Here is a 27,976-nt window from a genome sequence, read left to right on the forward strand (position 1 = left end):
TATCAAAATGCTCATTTTCTCTGATGCAAGGATCTTTCCTCTCCAATTGCAACATAAAAATCAGAGTGGGGTAAATAAATACACATGGCATTTATAGGTATTTAAAAATAATTAAACAAAAACCAAGTAACTCAAAAACACAGGGTTTGGTGCAATATACAGCTCCAGGGAATGTACTCTTCCAACTGGCCATATGCTATGTTATGAATTGTTTTGCCACATCTTCCTTTCAAACACCCACCAGCATTTGCACATTTGTCGGTTACTTTAACTGCCTTTGTCTAACTGAAGGACAAGGAAAGGGTGCTGAATGAGAAAAGGACAGAACCGGTGGACTAGAACGATCAGTTCAAGACTAGGATGGGGAACATAATGTTGTTGGAGTACAGCTCCCATCATCCCTGACCAATGGCTGTGGTGGTTTGGGGCAGATGGAAGTTGCAAGTCCAACAAAATCAGAAGGGTCAGTTGGTTCCTTAAACCAGAGAAAGGAACACTGCAAGTTTCCAGTGCTTAATTGCAGTTGGGATGAGCAAAGGGGCTACCTTTCGGATCTGGATTTACTATCAGAGGTAATAGCCTTTGCTCTTATAATCAACAACCTGAGATACTGTGTAGGAGAAAGAGCTAGTATCCCTGACATTAAGCTCAGTTCCAAGGAAACCCTTTTGCCCATCACAGTTGCAATTAACAACTGAAAACTTGCCCATGACTTAGGCCAGGGGTCTGCAACCTAAGGCCCGTGGGCCACTTGTTTAACCAGTCGTTTAACCAGCCCACGAGCCACCCCCAAACCAAGCCACCTTCTCAGCGAGAACCTTCCTGACCCCTGCATCCTATGCGCTCCCACTGCCTGTTTGGGAAGTGGTGGGCACATGTTAGCCACAAACCATATCTAATCTTGCATCTATTCTATTGTTTCTTACGAAATACTGCATTTTAATGCATTTCACCCCAAACCAGCTTTGATCCAAACTGAGAGAAAGAACAATCCAGCTGCATTTTGAGCCACAGCCTTTGGTCTTGTCCACACTCCCACTTGTCCTGTGCTTATAAACCATGGGTCAGAGCAGTTTTCTGCTTGTCCCATGCTTTCTAGGCATGTATCTGAGTGGTTTTGCCTTTGACCTGCTGCTTTCCCCCAGGAAACCTGCTCTTTAGTGCTAAATCAGAGCAAACATCCATCTGGAGAAAACCCAATCAATGTTTGCTCCGATTTAGCTCTGAAGATTGGGTTTTCTCAGGGGAAAGAGGCAGAGCAAGTGGAAGTCTGGATGAGCCCTTAGCTGCAGCAGCACAGTCCTAAACACAGAGATATAAGCTCCATTGCGTTCAATGAGGCCTGGAACCTGTGCAGATGTTATTACAACTGGCTATGCTCTGCAGCTAATTCCTCTGCCCTAGTGTCACATCATCTTAGGAGTACATCTCTGGGAATACTGAACTCCAAGCATGCTAACCCCTGTACCACAAGACACTTGCATTTGAGGTACTTTTGTCTCTGTCATTTGTTGGAGGCTGTGCATTTACATATCCCCTGCACTGGTGAATGAGCACCTTCTAGTGGCAGCAACAGATCCTTTTCCTTGTTCCTCACATTACTGTTACACCAAGTGACTATGACCTTTTTTTCTGCACTGTTGTATAGCCCAGTAGCTGTGAATCAAACCGGCCAGTTGCTACATGCTGCAGTCTACAGGTACAGAAAAGGGTAGACACAGCACACATAGAGAAAGAGAAGAAACACAATATTTAGCTCAACAACTTTCCTGTCCTGATTTTCAGTGTTTGAAATATGGGAACCCTACCTTACAACACCATATTTAGTATTAAACATCCTGCTTTGCCTGAGTTTCCTCACCCTGATCTAGTTCATCAACTTGTTTCCAGGAAGCCTGGAAATAGGTACAGATAAGGGGTCAGAATATTTGCAGTTTGTGTCACTTTTCCCGTGCTTATTCATAAATGCCTTCCATCCTATGTCCACGTTGGTTTATGGTTTTCTATTTTTAATCCATACATAAATTTGCCTTTAAAGATTATACAACTCTATAATTTTTGAGCATATTTTCTGCACATCTCTAAATATAATTTCTCTTAAAATGCACATTTTTGAGATGTTGTTTTTGCCAAGAGCTGCACTGCAAAATCTGGAGAAGGGCCAAATCTGAAGGCTACCTCTTGTTCCCATCTACACTTCAGCTCAGGAGGAGGAGGAGGTGGAGGAGCAGATCAGTTCACATCTGAATTTGAGAAAGATTTAATTCCTCAAGCATCCCCACCTACAAGGCTGTCTCTCTCTCTCTCTCTCTCTCTCTCTCTCTCTCTCTCACACACACACACACACACACACACACACACACACTGAATGTAGGTTCACACACCAACTATCACAGTCAAATAGACAAATTTGTAGAGGCTGCTATGGACTTAGATCAGCAAGATGTTAAAATTCCATATACCCATATAGTGCAGTTCCACCCCTGCAAATGATACAATTATCTTCCCCCTCCCTCCCCCGTCTCATAGTACTTGACTTAACATAAGATAATCATGGGTCATAGGTGGAAGGTTAAGACAGCAGCCACAAATTGCTAAATGTTCACCCCCCTGCCTTCAGCCATGATAGCCAAATATGCATTAGATTAAGCAACCGAGCTCTTTAGATCTTGCATTCCACAGCCTGTTCAAAGAACTGGAAAATTACTGGTTTGCAAAGCTACAGGGGACTGTAACCTCCCCTTTTGCTCAAGCGGCTTAACCAGCTGGCTCAGTTATTACACACATTTCAAAAACTATATAAAGAAATCGATGCGTTCCATCGCTACTTCCATCCCACAGGATCTGCAAGCAGCCTGGGAATAGTCACTTATTATTCATGCGCGCCTTTTCTCTTAGAGCGCCAAGGTAACTCAGAGCTGAAAAGTAGGTGTCAAGAGAGAGTGCTTTCTGGTTATGTAAGGTTTCATAATTCTGATAAAACAAAGTGCAGTGCAGGCAATAGCAGGAGAGGTGGGCGTAGAAATAGTAACAAGTGAGATGGGGAGGGGGAAGCACACATACAGGCAGGAATGGGAAGCAGGTGAGCGGGTAAGAGGCAGAGCAGGACCCCAAGGAATATGCTGGCGCTGTTTTTTACATTAGGAAGCACCTGTGTGGAAAGGGGAGGGTGGGAGGGGAAAAGTGGGAATGATTGAAAGTGCGCTCGAGTGGCAGGTACAGTTGGTACTTCGGTTCTCAAACTTAATCCGTTCCGGGAGTCCTTTCGACTCCAGAAACAGTTCGAAAACCAAGGCGTGGCTTCCGATTGGCTGCAGGAGCTTCCTGCACCCAACTGGAAGCCGCGGAAGCCATGTTGGACGTTTGGCTTCCCAAAAATGTTCGCAAACCATAACAACACACACTTCTAGGTTTGCGGTGTTCGGGAGCTGATTTGTTTGGGAGCCAAGCTGTTCAAGTACCAATGTGCCACGGTACTTGAAGGTATTACGATTTTCCAGACAATAGCATGTGTGAACTGGTATACTCACAAATTCACACGCAAATCAGTTTAGTTGGTGTTCCCTTAAGATGGCCTTTGAAAGCAATCATAATCCAGAGCACACGGTCTCCTGTGGAGGCTAGGCTAAGGTCTTACCTTAAAAATGACTGGCCTCTGTAGAATTCCTGCTTGTTGCTCTATTCTTGAGGTAACGGGTGAGTATCTGCAAAAATGCACAGAGTTTTGTATTAGCTGCATTCTCAAATGTAACTTGGAGCAACATGGTGGAAAGTGAGACTGTGGGACCAGGTGCTGATTGCTAGTGCTTAGTACCATAGTAGGTTTAGAAACTGCAGTTTTGCCATGCTGTACCCATCTTGCAATGTCCGGTAGGTGAGACTAGGGCATGAACACACAACTATTTTAGTTAAACTTTATTATTATTATTCGTTTTTTCACAATTTTACACATTTTAACTTTAACCATTTCAAACATTAAAATAAAAGGTTCTTTTGAACCTTCGGATCTCCTTCCCTTCCTCCATGGGTTCTAGATTTAAGATTAAATTCACTGCATCTTTTACCATTGCCCATCTGTTATATATCCATAATTACCATAGTTGATTCCACATTACAAGTGTCATTACATCCCTGCCAATGATTTTAACTCTTGAAAGTGGTCTTTTCTATTTTAGACAAACTTTTACAGGGTTCTGACCATGGGAAGTGTAGTCTACTTTGTCTCCTACATATAGGGATAGTTTGTTAACTCTGTGTAATTATATAAACTGAAGTCACCCCTCTAGAGTCTAAAATGGAGACTGTAATGTTGAATTTCACCAAGGAGTTTAATCAATGTCTGGGCAGATTGAAAATGGGAAGTAACATAATGAAATGCTTCTTTGTACAGATATTTTTTTAAAAAAAATACTACAAATGGAAAACCAGTCTGGGGAATGGCTATAGTGAGCCCCTTCCGCTGTCATCTAGTTTTTCTAAGGAGGAGCTTTCATCCCATGTGCATACTGTGGAGATACAGCACAGATTCAGACACAGATGCATTGCCTCCATTAGGACACTGCCTGCGTAAGTCTTTCTCTCTCCCATCATGGGTCTCCAGATAAAGCTTTCTATGCCCATCAGCAACAGAGAGCTGTGTGCAGGCGCACTGTGTGATAAATGCTTTGTGGCTCACTCTTATCCTTTTCATAGTTCTCTGCAAAGTAGCCGTAGAATGGAAGATTAAAACCCTTCAGTGAGCCGTACAAGTCTTAGCCTTCAAAATCTTATTATACTGTGTGAAGTACCAAATATAATTCCTCCATGGAGAACATAATGAACTAGACATGTGCACTTTTTTATATAATGGTAATCTTGGTGGGATGTGAGAGAAGTTAGGCATCTATGTGCTAAAATCTCTCTGGCTCACGAGCAAAGCACAGCCTCACAGCTCTCTTGCCGAAGAGCAATTAGGAAGAATGTAAAGTAGAGAGCGGCATTATAGAGAGTCAAACCACTGCCCCCCCCCCAGCTCAGTATCTTCTTTTGCTGACTAGCATTAGATCTCCTGTTTTTTTCTACAAGCAGGGAGCATTCCTGGCCCTATCTGGAGATGCCAGGAATTGGCCTTTTGGATGTAAAACATGCGCTCTCCCAGTGAACTAAGCCTAGCTCTCTGATGATATTGCTACATCCTGTATAAAATATATCTGTGTACAGCACAGCAGAAGCCCATAATACAACCACAGCCTTCAGGTTACTAAGTTGTGCTGCTGCAGATTTGTTACATCCAAGATTCAAAGGCAGAAATCAAAATGATGATATCACTGGTGCTGTGTTTGATTGAATTACAAAACAAGCAGCACACTTGGGGCTTGGGGCTGGAAAAGTACTTTCAAATGTTGCTGATACAACATCTTCAGGTATTTGGGTCAGGCATGCAGTCCAGGATTCTGCCAAAAACACCCTCCTGCAACATGGCGGCAAGGCCTTTGCACAATACAGCCTCCGACTCCTCTGGCTTCTTGTCTGCTTCAGATTCCTCCTGCAGCTTGTGAAAAACTGTTCTATGTTTGGAAATACTCACACCAAATCAAGAAATAAACTGACATGTGAAAGTGTCAAGAAGCTTGTTCCAATCTGGGGAAAGCTTCAGTTTTTAGAAGTCCGTGATAAATATGATAAACATGAAGAAGCAGAAACCGATAGATCAGTTAAGCTTGCACCCATTCTCACCAAAACCAAACCTCAATTATTCCATCTGAAACAGTATTTATGAACCACCAGTGCAAATTGTGACTTCTGGTTCCAAGTGCAGGCCCACTGAGGTCTTCCGCGGACACACTCCCATGCAAATCAAAGCATAGGTGCTTTGGAGGGGACTGTGCTCTCACATGCCCAAAAATTGAGGAGTGTGCATTCCATTGTGTCTGGGCTCTTCTTCATCTGGATCTCTAAAGCTTCATGACTCTAAGGAAATAAAGGAGTCGCGACCCACACTGTGACATGGGATGCCCCCTTGCACTGAAACCCCTTCTCATGTGGCATCCTGGCTCCATTCAGATTCCCCAAGCACACAGCCAGCAGGCCATGTGTTCTACTTTACAAGGTAAAGTTGGAAATGCTGTCTGGCCCAAACCCCAGCTAAAGAATCATAAAGAGGGAGAGCAGTTGGTCAGCAGTAGGTTGCAACTGGGTGGCAGAATGAACAGGAACACAGGTCGCCTGGTAACCATCTTAGTATGGTGAGATGTACTGTATTTCTATTTAAATTATAGTAATTAATTCCGAGTTACAGCCATACACAAAACATTAGCAGATGCATTTTTGTCTCTTTAAAAATAGATACTCTCTTTTGTTGTCCTTTTGTGTGTGTGATGCATAAATGACCACCTACACAGCAACTATAACCTGTGCATTTGGACTTTCCCAGGCCTAAGCTACTGTCTCACCTTCTGCAAAGTTCAAAGCCCTTCTGGTTGCTCCCGTGAGCAGCTGTGTTGCAGTGAGATCTGTGTGTGTGCAGCTCCCCAGATTTGGTTTCGCATTCCGGAGACTCCAGAGTTAATTTGCACGTGCAAACCCTCCACACCCTTCCCTTTAATGCACCAGGCCAAGACATGGATTCTGGCTGTGGCCCTGTTAATTTATAACTGCACAAACTGAAAAGACGCACAGCAGCAATCACACAGGGAGGCAGTGCTGGTTCTGAAGCAAAACCAGATCCCGAATTCCTAAAATAGCTCCCCAGGGTCCAACCAAGTCCATAAATTCCCTCCACCCCATTGCCAGCAGTGGTAAAACTTTGAGCTAACTCTTAGCTTAAAGGTGAAAATTCTGCAAATTATATTTCAATGTGGATTTTGAATGTTCAAATTACCTATGCAGAGTATTGTTCTGTATCAGAGCAATATAAAACACATCTGCTTGGGGGACAGAAGAACAACCATCTGGTTTCACTTTGAATACTGTATCTTCTGCTTAGCCACTGGCAAACTGTGGGTACAGCTTCAGAGACTGTTTTCTATCTTCACACTCTACAACATATGCCTCACGTATCGTTTTTCTTTGGGTTCTCTCTTTTACTACTGGCAGTTCTGCTGCTCTCTATTATACAAACCAACCTTTGGTCTCCTATCTCCTCTAAAATTTCAGTTGCGTGGATCATAGACTGCAAACTCGCAGGTGCACTTAAGAGAAAAAGACAAACAATAACTTTAGCCATTATAAGAAGGCATCCCACAAAGTGAAAAGTAGGGCCAGTGATTAATCAGGGGCAGGACCCAGGAAACGGAAGCAGTAACTAACCTCAGCATCATAAGCAGGGTCTGTCCCTGCTAAATGGGGGCAGAGGATGCACATGCTCATCTGTTTTCACTGCAGACAATTACTACATTGTGCCTAGCCAATGGCCTGCACCAAGGGCATCCTGTGAAGATCCTCATTTAGAGGTTTCTTCATTACTGCATTGGCCCTGGAAACATCAATTGCTGTCACGGTGCCCGGCTTTACTTAGATTCACATGCAAATCAAACAACAAAGCAGACCAAGGGAATGTAGGTCAATGTAGCCAGAAAAGCAATACATAGAGCGAGGGCCAGAGAAAACAAAATCTATGCACATAGTGAATTAAAACAATGTTTTCATAGAAGTAGCACTGCAATCTTTCATGTTTTTCTCTCCCATTATTCAAAACAGGGGTCCACAATCATATACAGCTATTTTTCATCTTCAACGAAGTGCAGAAAGTAACCAGATCTCAGAGTACCTGCAGAGCCAGGGTAGAAACAACTGAAGGGGAAATGGCAAGCTGCCATCATTTGCAGAAGTTGTGCAACATGATTCTTTGTGTGTTTACAAAATACTCATAAGGGCTGCACAGACGATCTGATTGAAACACAATTATTTTTTAAAATCTGAGTTGCTTTTAAAAAAAAAGTATATTAGTTCTTAATTTTTTAAAAGCTTCTGTTGCAGTATGTTTTTAAACAAACTGAGCAGGAGTTACCTAACCAAGCCTCATCCATGGAAGCTCTGTGTAAGGAGCTTGCACAACAGGGCTTTGCCCCCCCCCCACCTTCTCCTATCACCTGCACACTTCCTGTACCCCCTATAATTAGTTTTGGGGATTATTAGAACCCACCCAGAACAGCACTTGAGGGGAGGAAGGGGACTGTTCTATCTGTCAAGCTGCAATGTACAATGGAGCAGCTGGAAGATCGCAATGTTGAATTCCACCCCATCAGATTTTTAAAAGAAAACTAAACTTAAAACAAGTATGTTGAAAGCTACACTAATAAATCCTAAACACTAAACCATGTTCATCTGTGAAATGTGTGGTTCCAATTCAGAGTTGAGCATTTACAAGCAAAAGGATGTTTATGCTTGCATTAAAGTTAGTTTCCCTTCTAAACTGGTTTTTAAAAGAGATACTAGTCAACAGAATGCACCACATTCCGAATCCCTTGGAAGACTAAACCCCAAACCTGAATCCCTGCCACACTTCCTTCCTCATTATGTTGAGAAATCCTTTGTTGTTGTTTAGTCGTTTAGTCATGTCCGACTCTTCGTGACCAGAGCACGCCAGGCACTCCTGTCTTCCACTGCCTCCCGCAGTTTGGTCAAACTCATGCTGGGAGCTTCGAGAACAGTGTCCAACCATCTCGTTCTCTGTCGTCCCCTTCTCCTTGTGCCCTCCGTCTTTCCCAACATCAGGGTCTTTTCCAGGGAGTCTTCTCTGCTCATGAGGTGGCCAAAGTATTGTAGCCTCAGCTTCACTATCTGTCCTTCCAGTGAGCACTCAGGGCTGATTTCCTTAAGAATGGATAGGTCTGATCTTCTTGCAGTCCGTGGGACTCTCAAGAGTCTCCTCCAGCACCACAATTCAAAAGCATTAATTCTTCGGCGATCAGCCTTCTTTATGGTCCAGCTCTCACTCCTTAGTCCATAAATGGGCCACAGTAGCTTAAGGAGTCTTACACATCTAGTGATAGAATCTTTAAGCCAAGACCAGAAGTTGCACATTTAGACTTCATTTCAATTCTGCACAACCATATTTTCATTTCTTTAGAGGACAAAGGTAAACACCTACACCTAACTGAACTTTAGTCTGTGGTAGCTGGGTGTGGGCACCTTGCAAAGTTAGGCCTCAGGAAAAGCATGTTTATGGCCTGGTGACAAGATGTGCTCTGCCTACAAATTCAGAATGGTTGTTGCAGAGTCACTGAGATGGCTGGAGTGGGGCACTGTGGCATCCTTGTGTGGTTGTGATGTAAGGGTACGTGCTGGGGCCCCCTCCCTGGAGCTTCATGCGTGGGCAGCTTGTGGGTATTATTCATACAGTCCTGACTGGTTGCCACGAGAGGTTTGGACTCTGCGGGAAATTTCAATTCAATTTTTCCATTTTCTAGTTCTGCGTTTTTCTCGTTCCTTCTGAAGCTGTGCACACACTTTGGATATTGGGGGGGGGGGGGTATTCTGCTGGTGTAAGCAGTATTGTACCTCCAGTGCAATATGTCCTGATGTAATATGAGCATAGGATTGTTACATTACTAACCTGCAGTGGGAGAGTTTATGTTATTATCAGCATGACAAAACAATTACCTTGGGTAATAGGACAAGTATTTTCTCATACATTTCAATAATCATAGGCTGAATTCTTTGTATGCTTTACACTGAAGGAAATGACTAGTTGCTTTGATGAGGACTTTGTCAATGCAAGAACCAAAAGATTAATCCCACACATTTTTATAATAAAAAGGAAGCTCTGTTGGGACTCTGCTCCTTTGAATTACCCACTGACTCATTAATCTTCTATACCTTTACAAGGGTGAAGTAAGTCCTATCAAACCATTCAAAATTAGGTAGACAAGGGAGCACTTCATTTCATAATATTCAGCAAACACCTTATATGAGATGTTTTACTTTCTTGCAACCATAGAATATATGTACCATATCAATTTGATAACACATTTTCTTTGCTCAGAAGGAGCAAACTGATTCATGGCTATGCTCCTTTTATAATCTAAAGTAAAACACATGAGACATTGTGAATAAAGGGGGTTTTTTTGCTTCCCATTGTGGTAGTTATATATAATTTGCTTGTGCAGAACAATTACTTCTAGTATAATGAGAATGCTGTTATTTACTGCTCATTCACTATGTTAATTAACTACAGCTTAGATAACTGAAGTGAATTAATGTCATTGTTCACTAGAAATGGGTAATGAACCATCTGATAACATCATTGATTCATACAGTTGCAAAGTCTTTAGGGGGGGGAATATTCTCTGTACTGCTAAGTCCCTGCCACACTTTACAACATAATCCAAGTGGATGTTTTATTTTTTTTTACATTTTAATAAAAATTTTCAGTGGAGTAAAGGAAATGGGGAAAAACCAATGAAACAAAAATAAAAGTGTTCTGAAAGGTAAGTTTAAGTTAGTTATGTCATTGAGATGCACACTTGCTATCCAAATGCTATTTGTTATTCAGTGGTAGACTTTCTCTCTCTTTTCCTGGTAAGGCTCTCATGACTTCCATGGGTATGTGATTAGTAAAAAAAAACTCAGCATGCTGTAACTTGGTGTATAAATGCAGTGATGCCAAAAGTGTCAGCTGACATGGATAATATAGTTCTGCTGGTCACATAGTTTGGGGCTGCACTGAATGAAGTTAGATTCAGAGTAGCTTGATTGAAATTAATGAGCCTAGGTTAGTCATGTCCACTAATTTCAATGGGTCTACTCTGAGTAGGACTAATGTTGGCAATAACCATTGTTCTAAGAAACCCCTCGTTTCTTTAAGGAAAACTACTACAGAGTTGCTTGGAAAGTTTGCCTAAGGCAATATCCACATTCGTTGATATCCATCCATTCATTTCAATAAGGCTTCTTTGGGAATAACTTTAGTTGGAAATTACCTATAAAATAAAATACCTATAAAATATTGCAAATGAAATATGCATGTTACATATGCATGGCACTCATTTTCATCTTTGATTAATAAGTCAGTCACGCTGGAGAAACAGTCTTTGCATTTCCTTTAGTATGCAAGTATGTTCCTTTTACAAACACCTGCTTCACAAAGAAAGGGGTTTGGAGAAGGTCCACTTTTAACAGCAAAGTGAGCACATGGCCAGGGGCTGGTAAACCTCATATTCGAAATCTCTGAGTACTTTTCTCCTTAGCCAACCTTTAATGTAAGAAATGAGCTCAGCTGCAGGTTGTTTTGCAATCCTCATTCATCTGCCCAATGGCTGTTAAAACTGAACCCGCACTCACTCCCCTCGTTCTGTGTGAATGGGGCCGGCCCAGATTTAAACACCCACGTCTGGCAATGTTTGGCCCTAGCTCTACGCTGGATTGAGCTTGCTATTTTTATTTGCTAAGAATGGGAACAGAAACCATTTGTTAGCTACCCATCTCTTGAGCAGATAAAGTCCTACAACAACTTGTGGAATACTTTAGCAAAGACTATTATGCATATGCACACATAGGTAGCCAGATAGCAGTACTGTATTGAGTTTATTAAAGCAAGGCAGATACAGCATTCCAAGAGCCAACGTGCCACAACAGGGCCTTTGTTTACTAGGCCAAAGTCTGACGTAAAAATCAATAAAGGTTACAGCCATTGCCTGTTTGGGCCCTTGGTGTATTCAGAGAGCAAATGTGTGACACGTGAGACTGACCAATCATACAGTAATCCTTTCTGAAGTGAACCTACGCTTCTTCAATAACAGAATTTAAATTGTCCCAAAACTGCAACTTTTGGAGGAGGGACTGGATGTATCGCTTGGGTGAAGCTGGTGCACAGCACTAAAATCACAGCTACTTTGCTTTTCCCCTGCTCCTGCAGAGTAAACAATGGTTTGGCATAGCATTATGTTTGAACCTGGAACTGTGGTTTGTCTCTTGCAAACAATCCATGAGCGGCAAGCCAGGAACAAACCTATGAGCTCAATGTTTGTTTGGAGTTAAGTGTAACTGTGATTTAAAGTGATCCATAAACCTCGCCACAGAATTAGGTTAGAAGTCCCCATGCAACGCCACTAAATAGTCAATTGTATTAAAATCAATTTATACTGAACTATCATCCATACATTTTTTTAAAATGGTGGGACAATAATTACCCTTATTTACAAAAGGCTTTTAGTTCATGCAGAGCATTATAAAATCAAGATGAGTATCATACCGAAAATGAATTTTCACAGAGCCACAATGTCTTTTTAAAAACTACCCACGGAGCCTTACCACTTGACATATTTTAAGTTAGTTATGTCATTGAGATGCACACTTCTTTTGAGTGTTTAATGATGGCTGATGGTGCACCTAACATGCCCAGCCTTAGTTTACATAAAAGTTCATCACCAGAAAGACACCAAAACATGTCAATATTTACATAATATACAATATAAAAATAACTATCTTAAAGAGCTATATTTCCATTAGTCTATTCCTCATATAAAAATATGTACCCTAAATAGATTTTTCCTTTTGTTACATTTTTGAAAAGTTATACTCAGAGGACAAGAGGTTTGTATATTTTGTCAAACTGTTATGGCATTTAGAATCACACAGCTTTTCATTAGTTTGCAAAAACTATTATACATATTCTCTGAATAAAACAAGACATATCTCCACCTGCAATCTCAGCCATGCCTACTCAGAATTGAGTCCTATTGAGTTCAATGGTGCTTACTCCCAGGTAAGTGGGGCTGGGATTGCAGTTTAAGTTGATAATATAAATACAGCACTGAGGTAGAGGCGCTTAGGGCTTTTTCTTCTCTTTTCTTTTTAAGTTGGCTAGAGCTGATTCTCCAAATTCACTGTATATTTTGTTTTCTGCATGCAGTAAAATTCTTACTAGGAGGCATTTTTAATAGAAAGTATAAAATATAATGAACTGCCCTTCTCTCCAGCATGCCACTAAAATTATGTATCCCTTTTCAAACATAATTAAAACTGTAATTTAAAAAATTGACATTTTGAATTTTTGGCATCTGCTTTAAAAGCCAAAATAAAGCTTTACTACGGCATAACTGTTCCTTCCTTTTTAACCATAGGGATCACAGATTCACTGAACTGTAAGGTGGATTTCACAAGAATTGCATCCAATGCAAACTATTACAGAACACGTTCAATGTTTTTAATACTAAATATGGCACAGCATTAGGAAGGCAGCACTACCTTTAATTAACTCATTAATCTGTGCTGACAGGCATGGATGGGATGCAAAGAACCTCCCTGAAACGATTTTCATTCCCAGATCAGAAGTTTTTAGAGGCTATAAAAGAAACATTTTGTACTTTAAAAATGTGCATGCCGTGAACTGAACATAGTGTTTGTTTCAAGATGTACTGCTTTCTATCTGAAATTGACATTTTTATTCCTGTCCTTTTCAGACATGCAACTCAATCCTATTCATGCTTCCTCAAAAGGAAGACAATTGTTTTCCATGGGACTTCCTTACTCCCAAGAAAGAGTCTTAATCCTATACAAACTCACCTGGGAATACGTCCCATTGGCTTGCGTATTACTTCCGTGTCTGGGACTGCACTGTTACTTAATTCATTTGGTTTTAATGTACCTTTCATCACCTAACAAAATAAGGGTCTCACATTAAACTCACTCACTAAAACAAAAGAAAACACAAACCAAGCCCTGCATGAAATGTCACATGGATTTAGTAAGGGTAATTTTTGCTGAGCAAAACTATTTTCAGTGAAATGTATGAGGCAAAGATCACATTCAGGAATACTGAATTCAACTGGTATTCAGATACAACCCTATAGAGAATCCATTCAGTCCCTGGATTAGACATGCTAATGAGAAACACATTTAAAAACACAAAAGCAGAAGTATTTCTGTGAAAGAATAAGCAACACATGACTGCTTCAGTATTCATATTATTTTGATTTCAGCAAGACAGAGCCTAGTGACCAAAAAACAACTCTGAAACTGGTCTGCGTTTTGTCGTTGCTTCCTCTTGGTCATCTTCCACTGCCTCAGATAAGGAAGAATAGGACGAGAAAGTCCCTCTGGACTTCAGCTTCCTCCTTGGGGTTGAGGCTGCATTAAAGAACTTATTGAGCGTAGCCGGTTTCTTTAAGCCTTTGGTCAGCTCATAGAAAGCAGTGTCATCAGACAAAAGCCCCAGGACAGCACTAGTGGAACTCAAAATGGAAGCCGCCACTTTGGGGTTCTTCTTGATGGAGGCATTGTGTCCAGAGACCGTGTGAAGGTGGGGGTCCCGCAAGAGGTGTCTGACTGCAAAAGAGGAGCCCTCTTTCAAATATTGAAAGGGTTTCTTCCCGCTGTAGTCTCTCAGGTGAACGTTGGCGTCGTAATCCCTGACCAACTGGGCGATGACTTCCTCTTGCCCATGTATGGCGGCGATGTGGAGCGGGGTATAACCGCCGTAGGACTTGGAGTTCACGTTGACATGAGTGCCACCTTTCTCGGCCACCTCAATGACTTTACCCACCATCTCGCAGTTCCCGCTCTTGGCCGCCCAGTGCAGAACGGTGAAGCCGGTCATGAAGTCCCTTTTGCTGGCCAGGTTCTTGTCGCTCAGCAGCAGGCCGTGAAGCTGCTGGGACCACTGGCCAGCTGTGGCCTTCACCAGCCACTCGTGCTCAGCGGCTTCCAAAGGGACGGTCGTAGCGGGACAGTCCGCTTCCTCGCCCACCTTCTGAGACTTCTGCACCCTCCTCAGGTAAGGGGAGCTAGACCCCATCTCTTCCAGCTGACGCCTCTTCGTGTAAGGCGACGTCGAGGGGGTGATGGCCGGGAGCCCCACTTGGAGCCAGTCTTTGACTTCGGGCTGCTTCGGCTCAGGGCTCGGGTCCTTGGGCTCCTTGGCCCCGCTGGCAGGCAGCACACAGCGCACGGGCAGCATGCAGGGTTTCTGGGGGGCAGCTTTGGGAGCCAACTTGTCTTGGTCCCCGGGAGCTCGGGGTGCCTCCATGCCCTCCTTTTGAAACAGGCTCTTCAGCTGGGACACAGGCATTGCTGGGCTCGCCTCAGGCCCGCTTTCCTGCTCTGGACCCTCTGGGCCGGCATGGCAGGCAGGCGCCAAAGTGGCCGAGCCTTCCTCTCCTTCCTCCTCCTCCTCCTCCTCGCCAGAGCGCCCCCCAGCGGGCGCTGCGCTCACTTCCGCCTCCTCCAGGCGCCAATTCTTCCTCAGCACCACGAACTTCGCTCCGTCTTCCTCCTTCACGACGGCCACGGTGTTGACGAAGTGCTTAAACTGCTCGCGGAGGGCGGCTCGGGCTTCGGGCTCCCCGCCGGGCGCTTCCAGGAGCGGCTTGAAGCGGCTCAGCAGCTCCGAATTGCGCACCTTGCCGCCGCGCTCCCGCAGGAAGCTCAGCACGGCAGCCTGGCTTAGCTCGGGCTCAGCCATGCCCGCCTCAGCGCGGACAGACGCAGCGCGGGAAGAGAGAGAGTCCGCGGCGGCGTCGCGCGCTCTTTCCCGGGCGGGTGAAGCCACCTGCTGCTGCTACTGCTGCTGCTGCCGCCGCCGCCGCCGCCGCCGCCGCCTCTGCTGAGGGAAGAAGCAGCTCTGGCGCTCTCCCAGCTGGCCGGCAGCGCGGCGGGGTGGAGTGGAGAAGGAAAGGCCACCCACAGCCGAGGTGCCTGGGAGTTGTAGGCGAGGACACACCTGAGGCGGAAGCCCCGCGCGCCTCTCCCGAAGCCGAGCGCGGCTTCCAGGCACCGCCGCAAGGCTCTCCCCACCCCCGCCTCGCTTTCCCAAGTGGTTGCGCCCGCAAAGCGCGCATCTCGGGTTCCATCCCACGCGAAGAAGATAAAAGCGAGGCTCCCTCCCCTCCCCGCGCAAGTCAGAAATGAAACATTCCTACACTCGCTGCCATTGATTCCCAGCAGCGGCCGCGTGGCCAGTGGCAGGTTGGACGGCTGCATCGCCATCGTACCGAGCTAAAGCAGCAGCTCGTTGATCGAGCGTGGTATCCAATGCGGCGGGCATCGTGGGCCGGGCAGAACCGCTTATTTGCTCGTGCAGCTGCCTTGAAAATATTTTCAGGGGTGTTCGTAGTAGTAACCTTGCCTATGCACGCTTTAATAGAATGCTCTGATAAGGAGAATTAAACGCGTCTGCAGTTGCCATCAGCGATATCTGGTAGAGCAAGAACCGCAGAGGGAGAGGACATATTTAGGTGAATATATATACAGACCATTCACCCACTCTTATTGCTACGCTTACTTGTTTAAAATCCGGCTTTCTCTAAGGCTGTGTACACATTGCCGTTTACTCGGGCTCTTGGGCGCTCCCACTGCTGGTGTTTGAAGGATGTTAGCCAGGATCCATATGCATCCTGTAGCCGCTCGAGAAATTCTGCTGTTTGATGCATTTCCCCCTCAAGCCAGCTTCCATCTGATTTGAATATGCAAGCTGTGGCTAGACTGAGGTGTGTACACTTGACACAGCTGCTGCTTGTCTACAGGTGAGAGCCTCACTGAATAGTGAAATGTTGAATTACAGCTCCCAGGATTCTTTGGGGGAAGTCATGTGCTTTCAATGTGCATTGAATGTAATCTAACTAGAAAGGTGGTCCTTCCTCTTGTCCTGCTGCTTCCTCCTGGGGGAACCACTCTTTAGCACTTTATTGGACCAAACAGCAGTTCTGGTTTTCCATGCATTGTTATTTGTTCCTGTTTAAAGCTAAAGAGAGGACGTGCTCTACTGGCATGTTGGCAGACGAACTCTGCACCACAGAGATGTCTGCAAATGTGACTTGAAGACTGACAACATCAACCCTATCATGTAGTAATCTCTTGCAGACGACCACAGTGCCTGGAGACAGACAGTCAACTTGTTTATCCATAGCAGTGACCAGAGGAGAAATGACCACTGGAAGGAGCGCAGAGAGAATAAATGCCATGGTGCATCTGCAGCAGCACAACCAGATGCCTACATCTGCCCCAGCTGCAACAAAACATGTCTCTTCCGTATTGGTTTCTACAGCCACAGCAGGTGCTGTAACCTTCCAACAATTTGACTTCACCCCCAGAGGCACGCTTCTCCATTGTCTTCTGAGAAAGATGGATGCCAACCCAACCCTAACCTTTTAGCCAACAGGTGGAGAGAAAATGTTACCTTAATCTGAACCCGATCAGAAATTTGTAGAAGCAAAAGAATGGTAAAATTATCCTTGCCGCATGAATAGATGACACAAATGACCGCCTCCCACATGTTTCCGTGTCTGCCATGGTAAGTTATTAGATAGCATATAATGCATTCCCTTCCTTAAGTGATTTTAGAAGAAGGAAGAAGCTTTGCTAAGAATATATCTCCCATCTCGATAATATTGCACAGTCCACCCTTTCGTTACCTACAGCTGGATATGGAAGAGATTAAAGGGGTCGGCAGCAACAGCATTTTTTAATTCCACTTGCCAAACTAACTTCTAAAGGCAACGGATTTTTATAGCAAGATTGCTAGGGCTAATAAAAGATGCTCACTTGATTTATTTCTGCCACAATTTCCTGAAGTAATGAATACTTTTTGCGCTCAGTTATCAAGCCAAAGCCGCAGCTTTCAGTACAATTATTGAGGTTTGTAAATTGCATTTTTATTGTTCCCAGGAACCTCTCGTCTGTATGCATCTCAAGCTGCAGTTTTGGTGACACATATATTTCCAGCTGGCTATTAAATCTGCCTGCTTCTGTTAGGCATAACAGTCCATAGGTTTACATGTAGGGAGCGGCACTCGAGTGCAGGGCCTAAATGAAACTGGTACCACCTTGCTGATGTGATGGTCAGGATGGGTGCGGCAAGTGTGGTGTCCCCTGCCTTGCTTGCCCAAATTGTATCTGGATATGACAGTTTTAGTGGCTCAAGTCATCGTTTACTCTGCAACTGCTGGGACTGTTAGGCAAGATTTCGTGGTTTAAATTTAGCATTCTGAAAGGAGCATTGCATTGCTTTGGATTGCCAAATAAATTTGTTATTGTAATGTAATTAAATATATTGCTACATGAAAATGAATAGGATTATGCCTTTTTAGATTTCTGAAAAAAATTAGAAGTGCTCTGCAATTCTTGCCTCTAGTCCCTGTTAATACTGATGTATGCTTTGGCAGGACCAAAAAGGCCTTTTTGCAGGAATACTACACTATACAACAGTACCATGTGTTTGTTTTTGTTTTGCTCTCAGGGTCATGAAATTAAATCCTGATCTACCCAACTGTTTGCAAGGGGGTGATTTTGTGCAAAATCTGCTGGGGAGGCAAAGAGTGCTGTGGTTTTTTTAAATGTCTTTCAAAATCAAATGGGAAGATGAAAGTGTATGCATGAAAACATTAGCAGACCTTTTAGCTGTGTAGACATTCATTGTGTACAACAATGAAATCAGCTCTGGATAGACTCTTCTGACAGGGAAGGGTCATGAATCAGTGGCAGAGCATATAATTTGCATGCAAAAGCTCCAGGTACCAGAGAGAGTATACCTCTGAATACCAATTGCTGGGGCACACAAATGGGGGAAGTGCCTTTCTGTAGCTTCCCCTACAGCTGGCCACAGTAAGAACAGGATGCCTTTGGCCTGATCCAGCAGGGCTCTTCTTGCTTATGCTAGCTTCAATTGCTGGTATCTCCATGTAGGTTGGGGAAAGGCTCCTGCCTGAGATCCCAAAGAGCCACAGTCAGTGTAGCAGACAATACTGAGCTAGATGAACGTGGTCTAAATCAGCTTCTTATGTACCTAACAGTAGTCAGAAATCTTGAGTGAGCCTAACCACCTTGTGTGACTTTTGATCCATACAACTCAGAGTCATATGATATATTCACTAGCCCCCATTGTGTCAAGGCACTGGTTCCGATTGTGCGTAGCCTCTCCTGACCCAGATTTAATAGATAAGTAGCCCTGGGTGCCATTGGCATCCTGATAACATTGTGCCCCACATATTCTGGTGACATTCCAGGAATGTCTGAAGCTTTAATGTCTGCAGCTTCCAGGAATGTCTGAGCCAGTGTGGTGTAGTGGTTAAGAGCGGTAGTCTCGTAATCTGGGGAACCGGGTTCGTGTCTCCGCTCCTCCACATGCAGCTGCTGGGTGACCTTGGGCCAGTCACACTTCTGTGAAGTCTCTCAGCCCCACTCACCTCACAGAGTGTTTGTTGTGGGGGAGGAAGGGAAAGGAGAATGTTAGCTGCTTTGAGACTCCTGAAGGGGAGTGAAAGGCGGGAAATCAAATCCAAACTCTTCTTCTTCTTCTTCTTAAGCCTCTAGAAAAGAGGCATCAATGACCAGGCAGTAGTTGTCAAGTGCCTCAGGGTCCAGGGAGGGTTTCTTCAGGAGGAGATATACCACCACCTCCTTCAAGGGACCACCCTCTCATGCAAGGATGCGTCAGCTACCTTCTCCAGCCACTCCCACCCCAATCTGTTCAAACAAGCCAGGATGGGCAAGAGTTGAGGCGGCAGCTGCTGGGATGGACAGTCACAAGCACCTCATCCACATCTTCAGGCCTCTGGAACTGGAACGGACCCCACAGAATCAATAGGACAACGCCAGGCACCTCGCCAGAGCAGAGGCTGCTTTAACAGGAGCATCAAGATCTGTGTTCACGCAAGTGATTTTATCCTCAAAGCGCCTAGAGAACCTATCACACCCGGCCTGTAATAGTTCCCATATCCCATTAAAAATGGGGCAAGTGACTAAACCTCCTGCCAAAACAGTCTGCAGAATGTTCTGCCATGCTGGGTCTTGCTGTCTTAATACAGCCTGATCCTTCGGTTGCTTATAACCCTCTGGTGTTTGTTGGCTTCTTGTGTAACTTCCTTGCCCCGCCTTTCACATTGTTGACACACTACCGCGCCCTTTGCCGAGGCTACCTGTTTTGTTTGTGGGAATTTTGTCCTGGAAACACCTCTTTGCCTTACAGAGATTCTGCAGTGCTGATATATCTCCTGCAGAAGGCTGTCCTGAGTCTTTCTAGCAGCAACAGCTATATAGTGCCATCCCTCTTGTCTGATGGAATCATTTGACTTCATTACTTCTTCTGTGTTCTTAAAGCCCTTGTCCATGTTGGGTTTTCTCATATTTTCTGGGTTAAGCAAGCAAAACTGAACGAAGCACACACACCTCGTTTTATGTGAGCCTTTGAAGAGATTCAAGGCGTTGAGAATACATAAGTAAAGAGAATAGTTGCCATAAAGCAAGTTGATTGATTGTTTAGAACTTTCTCTGTCAATCTAGCAGTGCTAAAATGAAAGATAATGGGATGGTTATATCTATTAAGTGAAAGGCAGACTGTACATGCTCAGAGGCACAGTTTCCACATTTCAGAGCTGAACTGTGTAAGCAGATCATGGGGGTTAAGATTTGGTGAGCCCTAACTTTTGTAAAAAACAAAACAAAAACCAGAAGCTTTTCTTTTAGGAATTATGGGATTGGAGTTACCTAAACCATATAAAAAAATATTTATGTATGCAACCACTGCTTCAAGAATGGTATTTGCCCAAAGATGGAAGGAGGAAGATCTCCCATTGAAATAAGAATGGCTACAGAAACTAACGTAATATGCAGAAATGGCAAAACTTACAGGAAGAATAAGAAATCAAGATAACAAATCTTTAAGGGGGAATGGAAATCATTTATTGAATATTTACAAACTCATCATAAACAAATTAAGACATTAGCAGGATTAATGTAAAATGTCCAGTATGGAAAGCATATATAAAATGGATGGAAATAAATATAAAATAGTTTTAAATTGGAATATGCAGGAAAATAGAGTAAATAAAAGGAACCAGAGAAAGAGGGGGAGGAAAGTAAAAATATGATATGTAAAGATGATTCTGTTTGAAATATTTATTTGTCATAAATGAAAGTTATTATTATTATTATTAATAATAATAATAATAATAAAGATTTGGTGAAGCCTAGCTCAGATGAACTATCAAGATCTAACTAAACCTCCTACTATTGCCCCACTAGTGGTGCCAGCAACTTGGGAAATGTTAGTGAAATGTTCAGAGACACCTATAAGTATATTCAGGGCCATAGAAATGTACAAAATATATGCAAACAACATTATTCATGAATAGTGCACTTGTATGTGGACTGATTTTCTTGCAAAACATTTATGAGCTGCAATCCAGAAAATTATGTGCCTCCGTGTGCATGCACTTGGAACCAGAAGTCACAATTTGCACTGGTGGGCACAATTCATAAATACTCTTTCAGATGCGGTAATTGAGGTTTGGTTTTTGCGACAACGAATGAATGTTTATTTTGCTATATGTACAAACACTGGGAAGCCACAGTCACAATTTCCTTGTGCAAATAAACCACAGCAAAATTAATGTCTGATTATCATGTTTAGCTATCTATGCTCAGATTTCATACTTCTTTCCTATTTGGAAGTGCTTATAAAACAGAACAACATGTGAAATTATTATTTATTTAACTTCCACCTCGCTGCTGCCACCGCCACCCCTGCGAAAGGAGCCCAGGGTGGCAAAAGAGCAAAAACAGTATCCGCATTTTTAAATGCTTTTTTTAAAAAATAACAAAATATTCTCACAGCTAATAAGTTGCCAGGATCAGCTTTGGCAGTTCCTGTCAGTTCCAAATATTTTCCCTTCTTTCTTTCCCCACTTTGCTGTGGAGTACATTTCGCAATCCCTTTGATAAGTCTCCAGCTGCTCAGGTGAGATGTCCTAGTGGTACACGACCTTACCCAGATTTGGTTTCCTATGGAACAGTAGCAGATGGTGTGGTGGAACAGAGACACTTTCTGGACCTCTCAGCAAGTGAATCATCGCTGCTCACCACGAAGGAGAGTGGAGGCTGAGGTGGCAGGGAGAGTGGTGGAGTGTCAAATTGGCCCTGCTGGTGTGTTTGGACCACACCAGCGTCACTGCCACCTCGCTTCCTCCCCTCCTGGTAAGCAGAAGCAATTCACCTGCAGGGAGGTCAAATAACCACCTCCACCCCACTTTTGTCATCTACTACTACTTTGGAAGAAGACAGGAGTGCCTGCCGTGCTCTGGTCCATGGGGTCACGAAGAGTTGGACACGACTAAACGACTAAACAACAACTACTACTACTTTGGAAGGAAGTCGCTGGAGGCTTCTGGCATTTTGCAAAATCTGGGTTTATTTACAAATGCACAGACTGTGCATGGGTGGCTGCGCAGTTTAAACACTCCAGCCGAAAATACCACTGGCACACATCAAATCTTTAGGAAGAGGCAACTCCCCAAATGCTTACAGAGCTCTCTTCCTCTTGTTCTGTGCTCAGAAAACTGCAGTCTTCCCTTTTTATTACCTTTCTAAGACACACAGCAACTTAGATTACATCGGTACCTTTTTTCCTGGGGGGTACTCAAAGGTACAAAGTACTAGCACCTTCCCCGCCCCCGCAAATGTTAAAAGTGTGGCCCTTACTGTAATAACTTTGTGTTGAGTACCGGCACCCATTTTTTTCTTTTTTAAAAAGCACTGGATTACATCATCCTTAGATGGGAGATGGAAAGGTATGTCCCTCCACAACCCTTGCCTCTGACTGGTTTTCCGATTTAGAACAATAAAGAGTGGGCTTGTATCAAGAAGTCATCTTCTAACAATTAGCTCCCATCAGTGCTACTTTTCTAGAAAAAGAGGTGTCTGAACACCTCCCTTGTTCTCTTAGAACAGCAATGGGACCCACCTGAGAAGTGCTGGAACTGAGTTCTGGCGAGTTCCAGGTGAGAAAAAAAAAGCCCTGGCTTCTATGGAGAGACACCGGAAAATCCTGGGCTACTAACACTTCTTTGTCAAGTCCAAGATTCCAGCCAGTAGCCCTATTCACAGAAATCTGATAGCAAATCCTTTAACATTATAAACAACACTATATTATATAATTTTTAAAGGATGTTTGTATCATCAGGATGAATGTAATCTGGTAACAACAACAACAACAACAACAGTACCCACTCATCTGACTGAGTTGCCGCAGCCACTCTGGGTGGCTTCCAGAATACACAAAAACAATGAAACATTAAACATTACAAAACTTCCCTGGTCTAACCCAAATGTTAAAACATAATTTAAATCATGAATTCTTAGGGTAATGTGTGTTTCCCATCACCAGACCTCAACTAAATAAGTTTTTACTGGTTCCTTGGTGAATTAATTTTGTAAAACTGTCAAGGCATGCCTAACTTGACACATCATTATGTTTAGAGCACCTACCTCTTAGAAAACCACCCACTGTGTTTGCCTTCAGCATCTGTAACTCTTCGTTTCTTCATTCAATTTGTAACTTACACCTTCAGCAAACAAAACCTACAAAACCATTGGATGGAATCCCAGTGGTGTCCTGGTGGTGTGCATGGAAGATCTTTGAGGCCAGCGGAGGTATCTATGTTAACAGAAAAGGAAGGTGCGAAACTGCCTTATATGAACTTGGACCAGTGACCCAAATCACTCATCATTGCCTACACTGACTGGCAGTAGGTCTCCTTTCACAACTGTATCTGGAGATGCCGCAAATTGACTCTGGGGCCTTCTGCATGCAAAACAGATGTTCTAACACTGAGCTATGGCCTGTAGCCCTCAAAAGGAAGGCAGAGTATTTTTATTGAATCATGCTTCCTTCCATAGTCCCCATGCCACCTTCTGCCTTGTTCTGGAGGGTGGGGGGGGTGGCAGAGCAGCAGTTGGTAAAAGTCACCCACTTTCCCCCTTTCATTAACTTTCACTGGATCAAAAGCCCTTCTGTGAGCCCAAGGGTGCTGACTCAAATCAACCCAAAACAATTATTATTAACACAAATATTGTTGAGACAGTACTGAGTCCCACAAGCAAGTTCCTGAGTCCGTACCATCTCTCAGCAGCCTGTTAGTGCCAATGTGTTTCCTTTAAAGTCTAAGCAGAAGGCCAGCATTACTCTGACTATGGACATTACAGCAGAAAGTAGCTCAACGAATAGCATCTACTAGGTAGAAATTTTTGTATTCATCTAAGGATCAAATGACGTGAGGGGTGGGGAATTATGAGTGCGGAGCTGCATTTGGTTAGAGGGTGTTTGTTGTGGCTGCTGCTTTTCGGTTGTGCACAAACTGTCCCAATCTTAAACTAATATGTGCCTTGCACTGGAGAAGAATAGAGAGAGGGAGAATAGAGGCAAGGATTCCATATTACGGTAATTATCTTGATTTAGGCACTGGTAAATTATTATTGCTGCACCACACACAGCAATTTAAAAAGTCTGAAAGGACAAGACTCTTGTCCTGAGGTGCTAACAATCTAAAATTAATATATTGGGGGAGAGAAATGAAGGCAGGGAGAATTAAGGGTGGAATGTGCTTGTGTTTCAACTACACATTTTTAAGCTCAGTTAAGTAGAGTACAGGGACAAGTTTCCTAGAATGCCCTTTCTGACCAAACGTGTGCTGACCTGCCCTCAGGTACTAGACTGATACTCTTAGGGTTGCTGACCTCATTTCCTCCTTCCTCCTCCTTCGTTCTCATCTTGGGAGAGGACATACCTTTTGTGTCTTTCCTGTTGAGATGCAAGAGCAAACATGGCTCAAGGCATCTCCACCTTAGTTAAATAGAACTAGGACCTAGGAACTAGACGTGTATTCCCATAATAAACATAGCTTTCTTATTTTTTCTAAACTCAGAATCTCAGTGTGGTTATATGCAGGGTAAACTGTGCTTCTCCAACCAGGATTCAGCATGAAATTCAACTTCTGCTGAGTGATTTAACTCCTAACGCAAACAGATTTCCACCCAGATGTTCCTTCCCAACCAAACTTATGGTTAAAAGCAATTTAAGTGACAGCCAGACTTCACTGTTGTAAATAAGGTGTGGCATCATGTTGCAATACAGGTGGAGGGAAAGAGCAGCAATGCTGAATGAGCCGGAAAAATAGGAGAATGAACAATGTGAAGAGAAAGTCATGCTTCATAGCTGAACGGTAGTGAGCTAACCCTCCATTGTGAGAAATGGTGATATTTTTAAACTGTTCTGACCAAGTGAATCTGCTCCTGGAATGCAATCTTGCATTGTACAACAAACAGAACCATGAAAGCCAGTGCTATCGAATTTCCTCATTCATATTTTCCTTTGAAACAAAGGGTGTGCTATGTGCAGGCAAAACAGCTTCTCCATTATTAGGGTGAAAGACGCAGTAACATTTCAATGGATAAACAATCAAGAGATTGTGGGGAGACGGGGGGCATCCACAGATAAAAGGCATTCTCTGAGCAAAGAGCTGGATACAAATCAAGAACCAATTCAAAAAAAAAAAATCTTAGTGTTGTAGAATAATCTTTTTGCTCATTTGTTTTTAAAGGGGAGTTACACTTGAAGTTAGACATGATCTAGGTCTAGGTTTGTTGGGCAGTTGTTGTTGTTTAGTCGTTTAGTCGTGTCCGACTCTTCATGACCCCATGGACCAGAGCATGCCAGGCACTCCTGTCTTCCACTGCCTCCCGCAGTTTGGTCAAACTCATGCTGGTAGCTTCGAGAACACTGTCCAACCATCTCGTCCTCTGTCGTCCCCTTCTCCTTGTGCCCTCCATCTTTCCCAGCATCAGGGTCTTTTGCAGGGAGTCTTCTCTTCTCATGAGGGGGCCAAAATATTGGAGTCTCAGCTTCAGGATCTGTCCTTCCAGTGAGCACTCAGGGCTGATTTCCTTAAGAATGGATCGGTTTGATCTTCTTGCAGTACATGGGACTCTCAAGAGTCTCCTCCAGCACCATAATTCAAAAGCATCAATTCTTCAGCAATCTTCCTCCCCCGCCCGTTTTTTTTGGGGGGGGGGCAGTAGTTTATTTGTTAACAACCTCAGATATGCAGATGATACAACTTTGATGGCAGAAAGTGAAGAGGAATTAAAGAACCTCTTAATGAGGGTGAAAGAGGAGAGCGCAAAATGTGGTCTGAAACTCAACATCAAAAAAACTAAGATCATGGTCCCACTGGTCCCATCACCTCTTGGCAAATAGAAGGGGAAGAAATGGAGGCAGTGAGAGATTTTACTTTCTTGGGCTCCATGATCACTGCAGATGGTGACAGCAGCTGCGAAATTAAAAGACGCCTGCTTCTTGGGAGAAAAGCAATGACGAACGGCTGGAGTGGGGAGGAGGACTACTTGCCCCCCACCTCTTTTTCCAGCCCCCCCTTTTGATGCCACTTCTCTGGCCTGCCACAAAGTCTGAGGGACAGTGGACCGGCCCACGGCTTTAAAATTTTACTGACTCCTGTGCTGTATTTATAGACCTAATAGGTATCTAAAGCCATTTGCACATAACAAAATATGTATTTTATCAAAGTAATTGTTGAACTGAAATACAATTAAGAAAAAGTATATTAATAGTGAAATTTTTTTGGGGGGGGGCCAAGAGAGTGGGGCCCTAAGCTAGAGCATGTTTAGTTTATATATAAATCCGGCCCTGGGGAAAGCAGCTTACTTTGTAGCTAGACTTGCTCAAATGGAGGCTTTGCAGCCTAGTTCCTATGCTTTTAATTTTGCTGTCAAGGATGGGATTTTAAAAACTCTGTTCAACCCACACATACAGGAGCCTGAAGCGATAAATTGCAATTAATACATTCTCTACTACCCTTTAAAACCCATCCCACAATTCTTGTAACTGATGTGAGATTTTTCAACTTAGCCAGAAGCCAAGTAATAATCAGTTAAAAGTCTGTGCTTGGAAGCCTAGAAGTAAGAGGGTGGACCTGGTATTATGGGACAAGAGTGGAATCAACTCTGCTTCCCAAGCTTCATTGCAGCTGGACCAGGGTGGCGATACTGCATGGTAAACTGCTTCCCTGTGCAAAGCCCAGCTCATATTTAAGATTGTTTAAATTTGCTGGACAAAGAATAGAAAACACAAACATCTGTGGAAGGGCTGCCTGGTATGCAAATTGTAAACAGCAGACCTTAAATGTATACAGAGAAATTTGCCTTACGTTGAACATGCCCGCATAGCTGAGTCAGAATGTGCTGGAGTTCTTTATGTAAGTTGTTTGGAATATAGGTTACCTTTCAGGACATAAGTGGGAGAAATAAGCAGCTTTTTACTACACTTCACAGGTCACCCTGACTGTTCCTGGATACAGGATCATGTGGGGAAATGGCAACATGAACAGACCTGCACACAGATACAGCTAGCAGCAGATAACAGGCACTGCTGTGATCAAAGGAGCTGGTGGAAGTGCTGCTGCAGTCTTGGAAGCTGGTGGCAGCTTCTGCTATCTTAATTCAAATACAACCCAGGGGAAAATGTTTCGGGCTTGCATCTGTGTCTTGGTTGAGTTCTGAATGCAGTGGCGGCAGTAAGAAATGGCTCAAACTAGCTATCTTAAATCCCAAGTTGTTCCTCCCAACACCTGTTTTTACATGAGCTGGGATAATGGCAGTTATCTAGCACCGAAGTGATCAAGGGGAGAAGCAGAGATGGAGCAACAGGTGGCTGTATCTGGTGCCTGCCTCCAACTCCCTGCAGTCCTATGGTATGGTTGGTTGTTCTTCCACAAGGCCCCATAGCATGGTGGTGATGCTACTACTATAAATGTCAGGTCATCACCAAGACCTGGGGGGGGGGGGAGAGAGATACTCAGGTCTGCCCTACTGGGTACTCCATGCAGCATCAAGCTAGAGGGCAGGGCTAGAGGGCAGGGCAGGGGGAGTTGCTGTGGTTCATCAGAGTTCATTCTGCTTGAAGGAGGCAGTGGTAAAACCACTCCTCAAGAAACCCTCCCTGGATTTGGAAAATCTAAGTCATTACTGGCCAGGTGCCAGTCTCCCCTTCTTGGGCAAGATTCTTGAGCCATGGTCAAGATCAAGGTGCTCTTGGAGGAAACAGATGTTTTAGATTCATTTTAATTGGGGTTTAGGCCTGTTTTTGACACAGAAACTGCTTTGGTCACTCTGGTATGGTGACCTCTGTTGGGAGGGACACAGGGGAAATGTGTCTCTGTCTCCTCAACCCCTCAGTGGCTTTCAATACCATTGATCATGGTATCCTGGAGTG

The 27,976-nt window shown here is 43.7% G+C and overlaps 2 protein-coding genes across 2 annotated transcripts in view; both read right to left on the reverse strand.

Annotated features, from left to right (window-relative positions):
* LOC309527152 (uncharacterized protein) overlaps positions 1-27,976 on the reverse strand; it is a 42,657-nt gene that overhangs the window by 7,191 nt on the left and 7,490 nt on the right. Inside the window, exons 2-3 of the mRNA XM_082213718.1 lie at positions 23,179-23,347; positions 3,638-3,704 (exon numbers count right to left, since the gene is read on the reverse strand). Coding sequence (XP_082069844.1) covers positions 3,638-3,704; positions 23,179-23,237 — 126 coding nt within the window. The 5' untranslated portion in view covers positions 23,238-23,347. The remainder of the gene's footprint in view (positions 1-3,637; positions 3,705-23,178; positions 23,348-27,976) is intronic.
* SOWAHA (sosondowah ankyrin repeat domain family member A) lies at positions 11,491-15,495 on the reverse strand. Its single transcript, XM_082213705.1, has one exon. The coding sequence runs from the start codon at positions 15,380-15,382 to the stop codon at positions 13,913-13,915; it is 1,470 nt and encodes a 489-aa protein (XP_082069831.1). The 5' UTR covers positions 15,383-15,495; the 3' UTR covers positions 11,491-13,912.

The sequence above is a fragment of the Podarcis vaucheri genome, assembly GCF_965113315.1.
Source record: "Podarcis vaucheri genome assembly, chromosome: 2".
Lineage (NCBI taxonomy): Eukaryota > Metazoa > Chordata > Lepidosauria > Squamata > Lacertidae > Podarcis > Podarcis vaucheri.